The 15,675-nt window shown below is 41.1% G+C and overlaps 1 protein-coding gene across 1 annotated transcript in view; it reads right to left on the reverse strand.

The window, feature by feature from the left end:
• Positions 1-10,804: 10,804 nt before the first annotated feature.
• Positions 10,805-15,675, reverse strand: part of GCH1 (GTP cyclohydrolase 1) — a 59,573-nt gene continuing 54,702 nt past the window's right edge. The window contains exons 4-6 of the mRNA XM_069596668.1: positions 15,173-15,204; positions 13,813-13,897; positions 10,805-13,094 (exon numbers count right to left, since the gene is read on the reverse strand). Of these exons, the coding sequence (XP_069452769.1) occupies positions 12,968-13,094; positions 13,813-13,897; positions 15,173-15,204 (244 nt within the window). The 3' untranslated portion in view covers positions 10,805-12,967. The remainder of the gene's footprint in view (positions 13,095-13,812; positions 13,898-15,172; positions 15,205-15,675) is intronic.

The raw sequence follows: 15,675 nt of genomic DNA on the forward strand, positions 1-15,675 counted from the left end.
TATAATAATAAAAAACCGGAGATAACCTAAAAGTCCATCTTTATGAAATTGATTGCTACATTATAACATTTCTACCCTAGAATGTCTTGGAACCATTTAAACAAAGCTACGAGGTAAGACACACCAGTATAAAACACAGTTAAGAGAGGGAAGGGCTTCCCAGGTGGTGCTAGCGGTAAAGAACCCACCTGCCAACAACGAGATGCAGGTTTGATCCCTGTGTCAGGAAGATCCCCTGGAGGAGGGCATGGCAACTCCACTCCAGTATTCTTGCCTGGAGAATCCCATGGACAGAGGAACCTGGTGGGCTACAGTCCATAGGGGCGCAAGGAGTCAGACATAACTGAAGCAACGTAGCATAGCACACAGCACAAGAGAGGGAAAGGCTGTGTGTACTTTACAGTATTCGAGTATTGTAGACAGTCACCTGGGGAGAAGCAGGGAGCAAAAACTGGCAGAGAATCTGTCAAAGTGCTGCTAATGAACTCTAAAAAGAAATTTGAGACCATCTGGGGAAAGGTCAATGCAGAATGGGTTGGATATTAAGTAATCATTGTAGATTTTTGTTGGATGTAACTGTGTGTGTGTTTTAAGTCCTTCCTTCCCCTTTATGTATTAGTGTTACATACTAAATACATACAGATAATGTCTGGGTAGATTTCTTAAATCCAGAAGTGTCCATATATTACTTGCACAATTTAAAAATGAAATAAAATAAAGCAAATGTTCCCAGTAGTTATCTCTGGGCTATGTAATTATGGGTACCTCTTTTTCTTTATGCTTTACTATATTTTCTATGTTTTGTATGATGAATAACTCTAAAAATCAGAGGGGGAAAAGTAGGGTGTGTTTAAAAAAATCAGGCCAGAGAACTAAGTGATTTATACACAGGTAATTGCAGCACTGATTTTATTAATCTGGAGACAGTGCCTTTTAAGGGACAATTTACCTTTAGACTTATCAGCTGAGTGGTTGCAGATGCCCTTAACCCTGGGTGATGGAACCAATTGCTCACAGAGTGACCCACGCAGCTGTTTTCCTGCCCAAGTAGCCTGGGCATGATGGGCCCAGTAGCTTCCTGGTGGGTTCCACAGGTCTGAATGATTGTATCTCAGGCTGGTGGCTCATATCCAGGGAAGCCCATCAGAATAACCAACGGCAATTTTTTAAAATAACAGTTACAAATAGTGAATAAGGCCTCCAGGATGCAGGTGCATGGATTATCTAAAAGTTGCCCATGTAATTTTGATGAATACATATGGTCAAGCATCTTTGATTTAAATAAGCAGAAAGATATGTAATATATATAATATAGAAATAATTTTGTGAGTATATGACTTTGCTTACATAGCCTTAAATATTTCTGGAAGCAGATGTAAGAAGGTGATACAAAAACAATGACTTTGGGAGTTTCTTGTGGTGGCTGGGAACAGAGAGAAACTTTTCAATGTATATCCTTTTGTGTATTTCACATTTTATGTGAATGTATTGCCTATTCAAAAAAAAAAATAAGCCAAAAGTGAAAGAAAACCAAATTTTAAATGAACCTCTGCTTTAGACACTCAGCTTGGCAGAATCACTTTTCTTTTGCTAAAATGGTCACAGTTCTGTAAAATGGTCACATTTGAAGCGGAGAAGTTTTCACTAAACAATTTTTTGAGAAAGCACGCAACACTGACTTTAAAAAAGCACTAGAAATTTATCATCATAATGGATCTTCTAATAGTTACGGAAGCTACTTACCACTGTTGAAACATGCAGTCTACCATTGGGCAGAACATACAGGCAGACTGGCTGGAGAAGGAAAGGGTTCTCATTGTACATTAATCATGAAGCATTTCATAAAATATCTTTGGTGATAGCAGTTACCTGGCTCACTCAAGGGTGAAGGTGGGAGCAAGCTTTTCCTTAATATTCTTTTCTGCCATTTGAATTTTGTGCTAAGTACAACATGTTACCAGTTTAAAATATATATGCAGTATTTTTAAAGTGTGAGCATTTAAGACTGTGTGATCAGCTAGAACTACAGGGAGCCGATTCACGCCCCGCCCCCCACTGTAAAGTTACTCCCAGCAGCACTTTTGAGTTCAAAGCGCAAAGTTGATTGTGGACACCTTCAAAAATCTGATTCTATATATTGAGGCTGACACATTCTGTGGGTGGAAAATCCTGTTTTAGCAAATACTGCACAATAATTAAATGTGGCTGGGCCTGATCATAAAATCTAAAATTAAAATAAAATCTGATTCCAATTCAAAAGAGTGGGCGCTCAGAGTTACAGAGGTCAACTGGAAAAGACTGTTCATTTACAACAGTGAGCTAGAGGTGATCTCATGGTTTAGGACCATTGGTTAACAAGACGACCAACAGATGGAGCCAAGACAGGAACCTCCTCTCTTTAACCCAGTGGCCAGAAGGCAAGTCATTTAATTCTACCTAAACCCCAACTTCAAGGTCAGCATGGGCAGCCATGAGGAGATACCCCTTGTCCAAGGTAAGGAGCAGCGGCTGCGCTTTGCTCGAGCAGCTGTGAAGAGATACCCCATGTCCAAGGTAATAGAAACCCAAGTAAGGCGGTAGGTGTTGCAAGAGGGCATCAGAGAGCAGACACACTGAAATCATAATCACAGAAAACTAGTCAATCTGATCACACTAGGACCACAGCCTTGTCTAACTCAATGAAACTAAGCCATGCTCTGTGGGGCCACCCAAAACGGGTGGGTCATGGTGGAGAGGTCTGACAGAATGTGGTCCACTGAAGGGGATGGCAAACAACTTCAGTATTCTTGCCTTGAGAACCCCATGAACAGTATGAAAAGGCAAAATGATAGGATACTGAAAGAGGAACTCCTCAGGTCAGTAGGTGCCCAATATGCTACTGGAGATCAGTGGAGAAATAACTCCAGAAAGAATGAAGGGATGGAGCCAAAGCAAAAACAATACCCAGCTGTGGATGTGACTGGTGATAGAAGCAAGGTCCGATGCTGTAAAGAGCAATATTGCATAGGAACCTGGAATGTCAGGTCCATGAATCAAGGCAAATTGGAAGTGGTCAAACAGGAGATGGCAAGCATGAACATTGACATTCTAGGAATCAGCGAACTAAAATGGACTGGAATGGGTGAATTTAACTCAGATGACCATTATATCTACTACTGTGGGCAGGAATCCCTTAGAAGAAATGGAGTAGTCATCATGGTCAACAAGAAATGAAGTACTTGTCTGAAATGAAGTACTTGGATGCAATCTCAAAAACAACAGAATGATCTCTTCATTTCCAAGGCAAACCATTCAATATCACAGTGATCCAAGCCTATGCCCCAACCAGTAATGCTGAAGAAGCTGAAGTTGAATGGTTCTATGAAGACCTACGAGACCTTTTAGAACTAACACCCAAAAAAGATGTCCTTTTCATTATAGGGGACTGGAATGCAAAAGTAGGAAGTCAAGAAACACCTGGGGTAACAGGCAAATTTGGCCTTGGAATACCGAATGAAGCAGGGCAAAGGCTAATAGAGTTTTGCCAAGAGAACGCACTGGTCATAGCAAACACCCTCTTCCAACAACACAAGAGAAGACTCTACACATGGACATCACCAGATGGTCAACACCAAAATCAGATTAATTATATTCTTTGCAGCCAAAGATGGAGAAGCTCTATACAGTCAGCTAAAACAAGACCAGGAGCTGACTCTGGCTCAGATCATGAAATCCTTATTGCCAAATTCAGACTGAAATTGAAGAAAGTGGGGAAAACCACTAGACCATTCAGGTATGACCTAAATCAAATCCCTTATGATTATACAGTGGAAGTGAGAAATAGATTTAAGGGCCTAGATCTGATAGATGGAGTGCCTGATGAACTATGGAATGAGGTTCGTGACAGTGTATAGGAGACAGGGATCAAGACCATCCCCATGGAAAAGAAATGCAAAAAAGCAAAATGGCTGTCTGAGGGGGCCTTACAATAGCTATGAAGAGAAGAGAAGCAAAAAGCAAAGGAGAAAAGGAAAGATATAAGCATCTGAAGGCAGAGTTCCAAAGAATAGCAAGGAGGGATAAGAAAGCCTTTTTCAGTGATCAATGCCAAGAAATAGAGGAAAACAATAGAATCTTCAAGAAAATTAGAGATACCAAGAGAACATTTCATGCAAAGATGGGCTCGATAAAGGACAGAAACAGTATGGACCTAACAGAAGCAGAAGATATTAAGAAGAGGTGGCAAGAATACACAGAAGAACTGTACAAAAAAGATCTTCACGACCCAGATAATCATGATGGTGTGATCACTCACCTAGAGCCAGATATCCTGGAATGTGAAGTCAAGTGGGCCTTAGGAAGCATCACTATGAACAAAGCTAGTGGAGGTGATGGAATTCCAGTTGAGCTATTTCAAATCCTGAAAGACGATGCTGTGAAAGTGCTGCACTCAACATGCCAGCAAACTTGGAAAACTCAGCAGTGGCCACAGGACTGGAAAAGGTGTTTTCATTCCAATCCCAAAGAAAGGCAATGCCAAAGAATGCTCAAACTACCACACAATTGCACTCATCTCACATGCTAGTGAAGTAATGCTCAAAATTCTCCAAGCCAGGCTTCAGCAACATGTGAACCATGAACTTCCAGATGTTCAAGCTGGTTTTAAAAAAGGCAGAGGAACCAGAGACCAAATTGCCAACATCCGCTGGATCATGGAAAAACCAAGAGAGTTCCAGAAAAACATCTATTTCTGCTTTATTGACTATGCCAAAGCCTTTGACTGTGTGGATCACAATAAACTGTGGAAAATCCTGAGAGAGATGGGAATCCCAGACTATATGCATGTATCTGTTTCCCCCCAAGCTCCCCACCCATCCAGGCTGCCACGTAACACTGAGCAGTTCCCTGTGCTATGCAGTAGGACCTTGTTGCTTATCCGTTTTAAATATAGCAGTGTGTATGTGTCGATTCCAAACTATCCCTTCTCCACATCCTTTCCCCCTCCCACCACAACAGTAATTTCATTCTCTAATCTCTGAGTCTATTTCTGTTTTGTAGATAAGTTCATTTGTATCATTTCTTTCTAGATTCCGCATAGAAGGGATGTCTCCTTCTCTGTCTGACTTGCTTTACTCAGTATGACAGCCTTCGCAACCCACTCCAGTATTCTTGCCTGAAGAATCGCATGGGCAGAGGAGTCTGGTGGGCTACAGTCCATGGGGTTGCGGAGAATCAAACATGACTGAAGTGAATGAGCATGCAGGTCCATCCATGTTGCTCCAAATGGCATTGCTTCATTGTTTTTAATGTCTGAGTAATACTCCATATATGCCAAAGCCTTTGACTGTGTGGATCACACTAAACTGTGGACAATTCTGAAAGAGATGGGAATACCAGACCACCTGATCTGCCTCTTGAGAAATCTGTATGCAGGTCAGGAACCAACAGTTGGAACTGGACATGGAACAACAGACTGGTTCCAAACAGGAAAAGGAGTACATCAAGGCTCCTTGATGTATATTATCACCCTGCTTATTTAACTTATATGCAGAGTACATCATGAGAAACGCTGGACTAGAAGAAACACAAGCTGGAATCAAGATAGCTGGGAGAAATATCAGTAACCTCAGATATGCAGATGACACCACCCTTATGGCAGAAAGTGAATAGGAACTAAAAAGCCTCTTGATGAAAGTGAAAGAGGGGAGTGAAAAAGTTGGCTTAAAGCTCAACATTCAGAAAACTAAGATCATGGCATCCAGTCCCATCACTTCATGGGAAATGGGGAAACAGTGGAAACAGTGTCAGACTTTATTTTTTTGGGCTCCAAAATCACTGCAGATGGTGATTGCAGCCATGAAATTAAAAGATGCTTACTCCTTGGAGGAAAAGTTATGACCAACCTAGATAGTATATTCAAAAGCAGAGACATTACTTTGCCAACTAAGGTCTGTCTAGTCAAGGCTATGGTTTGTCCTGTGGCCATGTATGGATGTGAGAGTTGGACTGTGAAGAAGGCTGAGCACCAAAGAATTGATGCTTTTGAACTGTGGTGTTGGAGAAGACTCTTGAGAGTCCCTTGGACTGCAAGGAGATCCAACCAGTCCATTCTGAAGGAGATCAACCCTGGGATTTCTTTGGAAGGAATGATGCTAAAGCTGAAACTCCAGTACTTTGGCCACCTCATGAGAAGAGTTGACTCATCAGAAAAGACTCTGATGCTGCGGGTGGTTTAGGGTGGGAGGAGAAGGGGACAACAGAGGATGAGATGGCTAGATGGCATCACTGACTCAATGGACGTGAGTATGAGTAAACTCTGGGCGCTGGCGATGAACAGGGAGGCCTGGCATGCTGCGATTCATGGGGTCGCAAAGAGTCGGACACGACTGAGCGACTGAACTGAACTGAACTGATATGACAGCTGTCACAATACAATCTAATAGAATTGTTTCAAATGAAGTTAAAGACAATTAAGTGCTGCTAGTACCAGTCAATCCTAAAGGAAATCAGTCATGAATAATCACCGGAAGGACTGATACTGAAGCTGAAACTCCAATACTTTGGCCACCTGATGTGAAGAACTGACTTATTTGAAAAGACCCCGATGCTGGGAAAGATTGAAGGCAGGAGGAGAAGACGACGACAGAGGATGAGATGGTTGGATGGCATCACCGCCTCGAAGGACATGAGTTTGAGTAAGCTCCGGGAGTTGGTGATGGACAGGGAAGCCTGGAGTACTGCAGTCCATGGGGTCACAAAGAGTTGGACATGACTGAGTGACTGGACTGAGTGCCAGCTTATAGCAAAACTGAACAAACTTTTTGCCCAAACCAATAGTTAAAGGTTCACGAGAATTCATTGTTGACCTATTGATGTTTTAAGTAGATGATATATTTTTGATGTTCTAATTATCTTCTAAATATTAAATTTATATGGGAGTTCTGCTAAAATGATCAAGCATTGACATAAGTCACCTTCAGCCCTCTGTTAGGAGATGATTTTGACAACTGTTTAGCAAGAAAAAGATAAGATTTTGGATGAGAACTTCAAGCTCACATGATTCTTGCTCACAGATGAGTCAGTTTTCAGGAGGATCTAGCAATGAGAAGTTTTGCCCTGAGATTAGATATGCTTAAAGTTACTTTCCAAATGACCACTGTGAAATAATTACATGGTCCCTGGTTGTTTTAAACAGATTTTTACTTACTAGCGTTTCTGTTTCTCATTCAGTTTACCCTTAGATTTTACAAGTGACATTGCCCTATAAAAAGAAAAGTCTCCATAACAAAATATACCAGTCAAGATCAAATATGACTTTAAAGATTAGTATCATCACACGGGTGACATGAGAAACCTCCAAAAAGACAAGCATCTTTGTCTATTCATTTGGCACATTTTCAAATAGGAGAAGATCCAGGGAAAAAGAGGAGAAACTCATTTTAAAACCCAGAGAAAATTAACAAAACCTAAGCATGACAGAGGAAGTTTTGATACACACTCTGGCATTTCATCACAGCTCTGCCTCAACACAGCCTTCTCAGCACTGATCAACAGCCAAACTTCAGCTCTCTGGGCAGCACGGTCAGTTCCCAAAGTTCAAGGATTTCTCAAAAGGTCAGAGTTGTGGACACATTGCTCAAACCAAACAAGAGAATGTGAAATAAGAGGAGAAGAGGATGGACGCATTAGGGCCTTGCACTGCATGTGCTAGGAGTCATCCCGACAGGGTTTGTAAGCAAGTCCTAACCTCACCATTATGGAGAGCATTAAAAGCAGCTGCTTAAACCTAAGACTGGGTGTGTCACTCACTTCCCTCCAGTCAGCCAGAGCCTGGTATTCACGCTCAGAGGGCCATGGAAATGTAAGTAATTGAAGTCAGGCACACAAACACTCCAATTGGTCCATCTAAAACCTTGGAATTCCCCAGGATCAGGCCAGCAAAGTGATGTCCAGACTTGTGGGATTCACCATTTCCAGTCCTACAGCAACACTTCCTCCTTAACTCAAATCTTGAAAACCAAGGAAACCACCATGATGAAGCCAAGGAAGCCATGTGGTAGATGTTTTAAAACTGAAGCCTGTCCAGAAAGGACAAGACCTGCCCAAAAAAGGAGGCGTAAACCTGTTCCGAACCTGGGAGGATGACTCTGAGCTACAAAACAAAGGAGCGCTGTGTCCCAGGTGAAGGCAGAGCAGGGCCAAACTGGGGGTTGGGGGTGGGGCGGGCTGCCTCCGGAGCAGGAGTACAAGGTCATGGAGGAGTGCTCTAGAAGAAAATAACCCTTCTCTTACTCTCAGCTGAAGTTTCCCTTGGTTGGACAGCCATAGACATTCCAGCATTTAACACTTCTTGGGGGTAAACCTAGGGCTTCTCAAGAGCAAATGACCAAATAAATGGTAAAAGAGAATATGGAAGAAAGGGAACAAGAGTGAATCTACAGCTTTAAAAAGGCTGTGAAAATACATCAACCAAAAAAGCAATCTAAAGAGGAAATAAAGAAAATAATTCCATTACCAAGAATAAAATCTTGGAACAGGAATGATTTTTAGGGCAGTGAAACCACTCTGTATGATACTATAATGGTGACTGCATATTGCAGATGGTGATTGAAGCCATGAAATTAAAAGATGTTTACTCCTTGGAAGGAAAGTTATGACCAACCTAGATAGCATAGTAAAAAGCAGAGCCATTACTTTGCCAACAAAGGTCTAGTCAAGGCTATGGTTTCTCCAGTGGTCATGTGTGGATGTGAGAGTTGGACTGTGAAGAAAGCTGAGCGCCGAAGAATTGATGCTTTTGAACTGTGGTGTTGGAGAAGACTGCAAGGAGATTCAACCAGTCCATCCTAAAGGATATCAGTCCTGGGTGTTCTTTGGAAGGACTGATGCTGAAGCTGAAACTCTAATACTTTGGCCGCCTCGTGTGAAGAGTTGACTCATTAGAAAAGACTCTGGTGCTGGGAGGGATTGGGGGCAAGAGGAGAAGGGGACGACAGAGGATGAGATGGCTGGATGGTATCCCTGACTCAATGGACATGAGTTTGGGTAAACTCCAGGAGTTGGTGATGGACAGGGAGGCCTGGCGTGCTGCGATTCATGGGGTCGCAAAGAGTCGGACAGTGACTGAACTGAACTGAACATATTATTATACATTTGTCTAAACCCATAGAATGTACACCACCACGAGCGAAACCTAATGTAAACAATGGACTTTGAGAGACTATGATGTATTGGTGCAGGTTCATCAGTTGTAACAAAGGTACCGCTGTGGCTGGAGATGTTGATGAGGGGAAGCTGCACATGAGTAGGGCAGAAGGTATATGGGAGTGTGATTGCTGGATTACATGGTAACTCTATTTTTAGTTTTTTGAGGAACTTCCATATTGTTCTCCATAGTGGCTGCACCAATTTACATTCCCACTAACAATGTACAAGGGTTCCTTTTTCTCCACACCATCTCTAGCATTTATTACTTGTAGACTTTTTGATGATAGCCATTTTGATTGGTGTTAGGTGCTACAGTATTGTAGTGTTGATCTGCATTTTTCTAGTAATTAGCGATACTGAGCATTTTTTCATATGCCTGTTGGTCAACTGTATGTCTTTTAGAAAAATGTTTATTCAGGTCTTCTGCCTATTTTTTGCTTTTTTTTTTTTCCATATATATATTTGGTGTATTTGGTGCTTGGATATTTTGGAAATTAATCCGTTTTCAGTCACATGGTTTGCAAATATTTTCTCTCATTCCATAGGTTGTCTTTTCATGTTGTTTATGGCTTCCTTTGCTGTGTAAAAGCTTAACTACATCCCATTTATTCATTTATACTTTTATTTCTATTACTCTAGAAGATGGATCCAAACAACTATTGCTGCAATTTGTGTCAGAAAGTATTCTGCCTATATTTTCCTCTAGGAGTTTTATAATATCTGGTCTCTAGTCCATTTCAGGAGAAGGCAATGGCACCCCACTCTAGTACTCTTGTCTGGAAAATCCCATGGATGGAGGAGCCTGGTAGGCTGCAGTCCGTGGGGTCGCTAAGAGTTGGGCACGACTGAGCAACTTCCCTTTCACTTTTCACTTTCATGCATTGGAGAAGGAAATGTCAACCCACTCCGTTATTCTTGCCTGGAGAATCCCAGAGACAGAGGAGCCCAGTGGGCTGCTGTCTATGAGGTCGCACAGAGTTGGACATGACTGAAGCAACTTAGCAGCAGCAGCAGCTTAGGTGATTAGGTTCACTATCTATAGGCTATCAGATCCTTCAAGGAGAAGCAGGACACTACAGTGGCCCCAGCACCTGGACAGGCTGACAATCAGTGAGGGCTGGGGCCTCTGCCTAGTTGGAATGGGGAATGGGAAGACTGCCCAAGAGATGGATTGATGAGGTCACCAGGCATGGACAGAAAAGAGGCAGCAAAACTTCTCCTCCTACTTGGAAGCTTCCAGGCAGGCTCTTCCCTATGAAAGAGAAACCCTTCTACTCCCCACACTGCCCAGTTCCCTGCCCCAGCCAGCTCTTCCCTCCTCAGCTGCTCCCACACAGAAAGCAGTGCCAGTTCTCAGGAGCTGCAGTTACCCAAAGTTAGGCTTAGAACAGGGACATGAGGGCCATTCAGATTCCTTACTCTTACCCAAGATCTCCCCTTCCCATTACTGGAGGAATGTGAGGAAAGTAATACCCAAAGGGAGGCAGCCAGCCAGGGGTAAATTTATGTTCTGGGATTTATAGTCTAGTAGCTTGGTGGCTGAGAGAAGCCATTATGAAGGGTATCTTTGCTAAAACAGAATGCAATAAAAATAATTGAGTGGTTCAAAAAGAAACTATTTTCACAAGAACAAAGTCATAACAGTTTAATAATTTAAATAAAACCAACTTCAGGAACAATATACACCATACATAAAAGTTGAACGATTAAATTGAACAGTGTATTTAAATGCATCAAATTCTTAGAAACTCCCAAAATGAACTCAAGGCCACGGATATGAAAAGGTAATTTTGAATAACTTACCAGAGTAAAACAGACAAGGTAGTTACTCTGCATTTACCAATTCTCTAGACTGATACCATGGATATTTTAAACTTTTATGAGAATACTTCTAGGGAATCTTAAAATAAAGAGTTAAAAAGGAATACAATTGATTTCAGGAAGATGAATTAACAGCTAACAATTTATTTGGTCCTCCAAGTCACAGCTCTAAAAACCTTAAAATATTAAGCATGAGATGAATGTTAATTCTATCTCTGTCTAAATGTTAAGCAGGATAATGTCTATATCAGGTTAGATTTTAAAAGGAACTCAGAATCAACCACCAAACTACTTTAGAAACTCCAAATATAGAAAAAATAAAGGAACTAGAAGTAGGGAAGAGTTAAAATTAAAAAAAAAAAAAACAACCACCTCTGCCATCTTGCCCTTGCATAAGCCAAATAGCATCAGAGTGGCAGAGACAGAACTGCCAGAGTTGCAGCAAGCATGTAGTTAATCCTTGTTAAGGTAACAGGATAAATTTGAAGAGCACAGTGTCAGCCTTCTCCATGTCAGAGACTTCTCCATGGAATAACCGTGTTTGTTTTTGCAGAGAGTTGGGGTTTTTAGTTGTTGTTGTTTGTTTCGATTTGGCCCACACTGCCCCAGTGGAGGAAATTTTAAGATAATCATTAATAAGGCAGCAGCTTCCTGGACTGAAAGACCTATCCCACTTGAACAGTCACACCAAAGATAAGATCCACTTGGGCCACACGGGAAACTAGTATACCAGTTTCCAGTATTTTACACTCATTCCAGAAAACGATGGTGCATTTTCACAGACACCGACAAAATCGCTTTCATTAGACATGGGACAGAGCTCAAAACAGTTCACAGTGCAATCTACATTCTCTCACGTTCACGGAAGCTATGGTTCTGCAAACCTGAAAATGATGGACACTTTTAAAAGTTTTTGTAAATACTTAGAAAAATATTTGACAGGTTAAAAAAATTTTTTTTTGAGGCATCTACAAGGAACTCACAGAGTAAGCTCCCAAGAAAAATGAAAAGGTAGAACTGTGATAACTAGTTATTTTCAACGTCAGGACTAAGTCTTATAAAATAATGGCTTAAAAAAAAAGGCAAAGGTATCTACACTCTAAATGGTGTGATATTCTCCTCAAGGCACAGAGAGTTAAATGTCTAAATCCCTGTATATTGACATGAGAATATACTCGTAAACAACTCCAGGAACTAATTTCCTGTACTTGAATTTTAAAAAGAATAGAAGGTAGAAATTGCCTTTTTAACTCATAGTGAAATTAAAATACCTAGATATTCCACTACCTTCCCTTGGTGACATATGTTACAACTGGATAGTTTTAAAAATATATAAAAAATAAACTATCATTGGTGGTTAAATAATCATGATAAAATGGAGCCTTTTGGATTTTGAATTTGCAGAGCAATGCTGCACAGTGTATATAAATTATTTCAAGCACGACACCATTTTTGTTTGGAGAGGGAATAAACATATTGACCATAATTTTCTCCCATTCCCAACATTCCTATGCTTCTGAATCAAATTACCATACTCTGAACAAAACATATGAATCCTTCTCCCTTCCTAGCACCCTCAGGTTACCTGAAAGGCAGTGGTTTTATACAAGTAACTTATACTATCCTGGAGAAGGGAATGGCTACCCAATCCAGTATTCTTGCCTGGAGAATTCCAGGGACAGAGAAGCCTGGTGGGCTATAGTCCATGGGGTCACAACTTATACTATTGGCAGTTTTCTTGGATGTTGCCACTAAAAGGTGGCAAGAAGAAAATACAGGGCTCACCCCTTAATTAATTACTTTTATTTGACTTGCTATAAATAATTATTAAATACAATTAATGACAAAGATGAGAGTTCACATCTGTAACAACTGGAAGTGGAATGTACAAACAATTAAGACCAGACAAAACAATGCTTCTAGCTGCACGATCTGTAAACCATGTGGTACAAGCTGAGGCTCAGCTCTTGATGAGGGTCAGAAACTCTTCCCGGGTCTTCGGGTCCTCCCGGAACACCCCCAGCATCGTGCTGGTCACGGTTCTGCTGTTCATTTTCTGCACTCCTCGCATTACCATACACATGTGTCTATGAAACAAGGCAACAAAGGTAGTCTCATGGAGTAGACAGTTGCTGGTTTGGTTTTTAAATAAAAGCAGCCCAAAAGATTAAATCACAGTTATCAAGTATGTCAAAATGTCACTTCTTAGATAAATTTGTTCTAAAACTTTTTTTTAAGTTCCTAAGCCTTATAGCTTTTATTGTTATCAATGGTTAGGTCCTTAAGGCAACCAGTCAGAGGAGGAAAAGTGGACTTTTCTTCCTGGGTGAAACTAATACAAAGGTCTACAGAGATACACAACTTCTAGAGAAAAAGAAATTCAGAGTTCTCACTTGATCCATCTTCAGGACCAAGTCAGCACTTAGCTAGCCTAGGTGTTCAGAGAAGTACTGAGGCACACTGGTCTCACCAAGCGGGATCCACAGAACGGTGACCAAGGGGGGTGAAGTTAGCCAGCAGTGCACAAAGAATGGGTGAAAACTGCCCACGAGATGTACATAATCCTCAAAATTCATTCGAACGTAAGGAAGTGTCTTCAGTTGCTCTTTTTACCTGTTTTTAGGTACAACTCTTTATTTTTTAAATGTGTGACAACATATTTGGAAAACTCTGCTCAAAGAATCAAAGAGCTAAAGAAATCATTAGCTGCTACTGTTGTGTTCATTCACTACACCTAAGCCTATGACTCCCTACACCCCCAACCCCCAAAACCACTATGATATTATTAAATCCAAACAGACTTACGTTGCTTCAACCACGACCCCCACTCCAGCAGGTCGCAAGGCCTCTGTGATTGCTACGGCAATTTGTTTCGTAAGGCGCTCCTGAACTGCGGATGTGACAAGGAGCTCAGTGAGTCTGACCCGAACAGACAGCTGGAAGCTTTTGCTGTTTCTAGAATATTTGAAATCTTAAAAGCAAGACTTTGGTGAGGCTGAAGAGCCACCACCTTTCACCAATGTGCTTGCTCTGCTGCCCAGGCCCCAGGACACCCCTGTTCACTTCCCTCGCATGCAGTACAGGCGCCAAAGGGAACTGAGGAAGCCCTGGCCCGCCAGCGCCACTGGAGGGCGCAGATTAGAATGGCGACTGTCTCTTACGTGCGCACAAAGACCGACAGAATCCTGACAACCAGCACCCCACGTACGGAGAGCAAAATAAATGAATACACAGCTTGCAACAGGATTAACAAAGGGGCTATAATCCAATTATTATATTGCTCTTAGAGCCACGTTGACAACCAGTGATTTAACCTAAATATTCCTGTGCTGAATAAACAATATCTTTGAAAACCTAAGTGTTCACTGCAGCACTGCATTTATTTGAAAATTGACAAAATCCCCAAATATCAGAGCAGGAATTGGTTAAATCATGCCATAGCTCAGCTCTACAATGGAATGCTGAACAGTCAGCAAAATAAAAGACATGGTTATGTGCATGTGAAAAAAAAAAGTTTAAGATTTGCTAAGGGAAAAAAGGGTGAAGACTGTTTTCAAATACATAAAAAAAGTAAGTTGATTTTCTAAATGTTGGTATATACAATAAAATATGAAAGTGAAAGTGTTAGTCACTCAGTCTTGTCCAACTCTCCACAACCCCATGGACTGTAGCTCATCAGGCTCCTCTGTCCATGGGATTTTCCAGACAAGAATACTGGAGTGGGTTGCTATTTCCTTCTCCAGGGGATCTTCCCGACCCAGGAACTGAACCCAGGTCTCCTGCATTACAGGCAGATTCTTTACCCTCTGAGCCATTAGGGAAGGTGGAATCTGCAAATACAACGATTTTTTCTGGAAGCCTGAAATATAGTAGACTTTCTCTTTCTGTTTTATATTCCCAACAAGGTGTTTGTTTTTTTTTTCCCCACTCTTTTATTTATTTATTGTGTGCCATGCCATGCCATGCGGCCTGAGGGAATCTTAGTTCTCTGATTAGGGACTGAACCTGGGTCACCACAGTGAAAGCACTGAGTGCTAACCATTAGACCGCCAGGGAATCCCCTTAATTTTTATAAGACATATATATTACACTTGTAGTAAGAACAAAAAATACTTTTCCCTTAATAAAAAATGATTTTCTGTAAATAAAATACTTTAAAAGTTACCTTGTAATCTTCTACTGTAGATTTCTACAATCCTAGAAAAGAAAGAATTGTTTTAATTATAAACTGAAGTGAAACTGGAAGCCTTCCCCATAAGTCTAAAGAATAATTGCTTTATTGAAGTAATTGTAGGGTGTGGGCAGTGGATAAATGCTTAGAGGAGAAGGATACAAGTAAACGAGAAGAGGGAGGTCTAAAGGAGACCACCAACCACAAGAGTGGTGCTTGTGAAGAGTGAAGAGAGGTGCTTCCCTAAGTCTGCAAAGACAGAAAGAATGAAGTGTAAACATTCACTGAGGAAAAGCAACAATTAGAGGTGAGTAATTTTCAAGCTCCCAAATCATCAATTTTAGACCACGTCTCAAGTGTTCTAATTAATCATATCGTTTAATCAGAGCTTAAAGCGCAAGCTAAAAATAAAGACTATTTGTTAATTAATAGCAGACCAACGTCACCTATGTACCAACTAAACCTATTAGGATAATCAGATTAGAGTTAAACGGACT

The sequence above is a fragment of the Ovis canadensis genome, chromosome 7 (assembly GCF_042477335.2).
Source record: "Ovis canadensis isolate MfBH-ARS-UI-01 breed Bighorn chromosome 7, ARS-UI_OviCan_v2, whole genome shotgun sequence".
In the NCBI taxonomy this organism is placed as follows: Eukaryota; Metazoa; Chordata; class Mammalia; order Artiodactyla; family Bovidae; genus Ovis; species Ovis canadensis.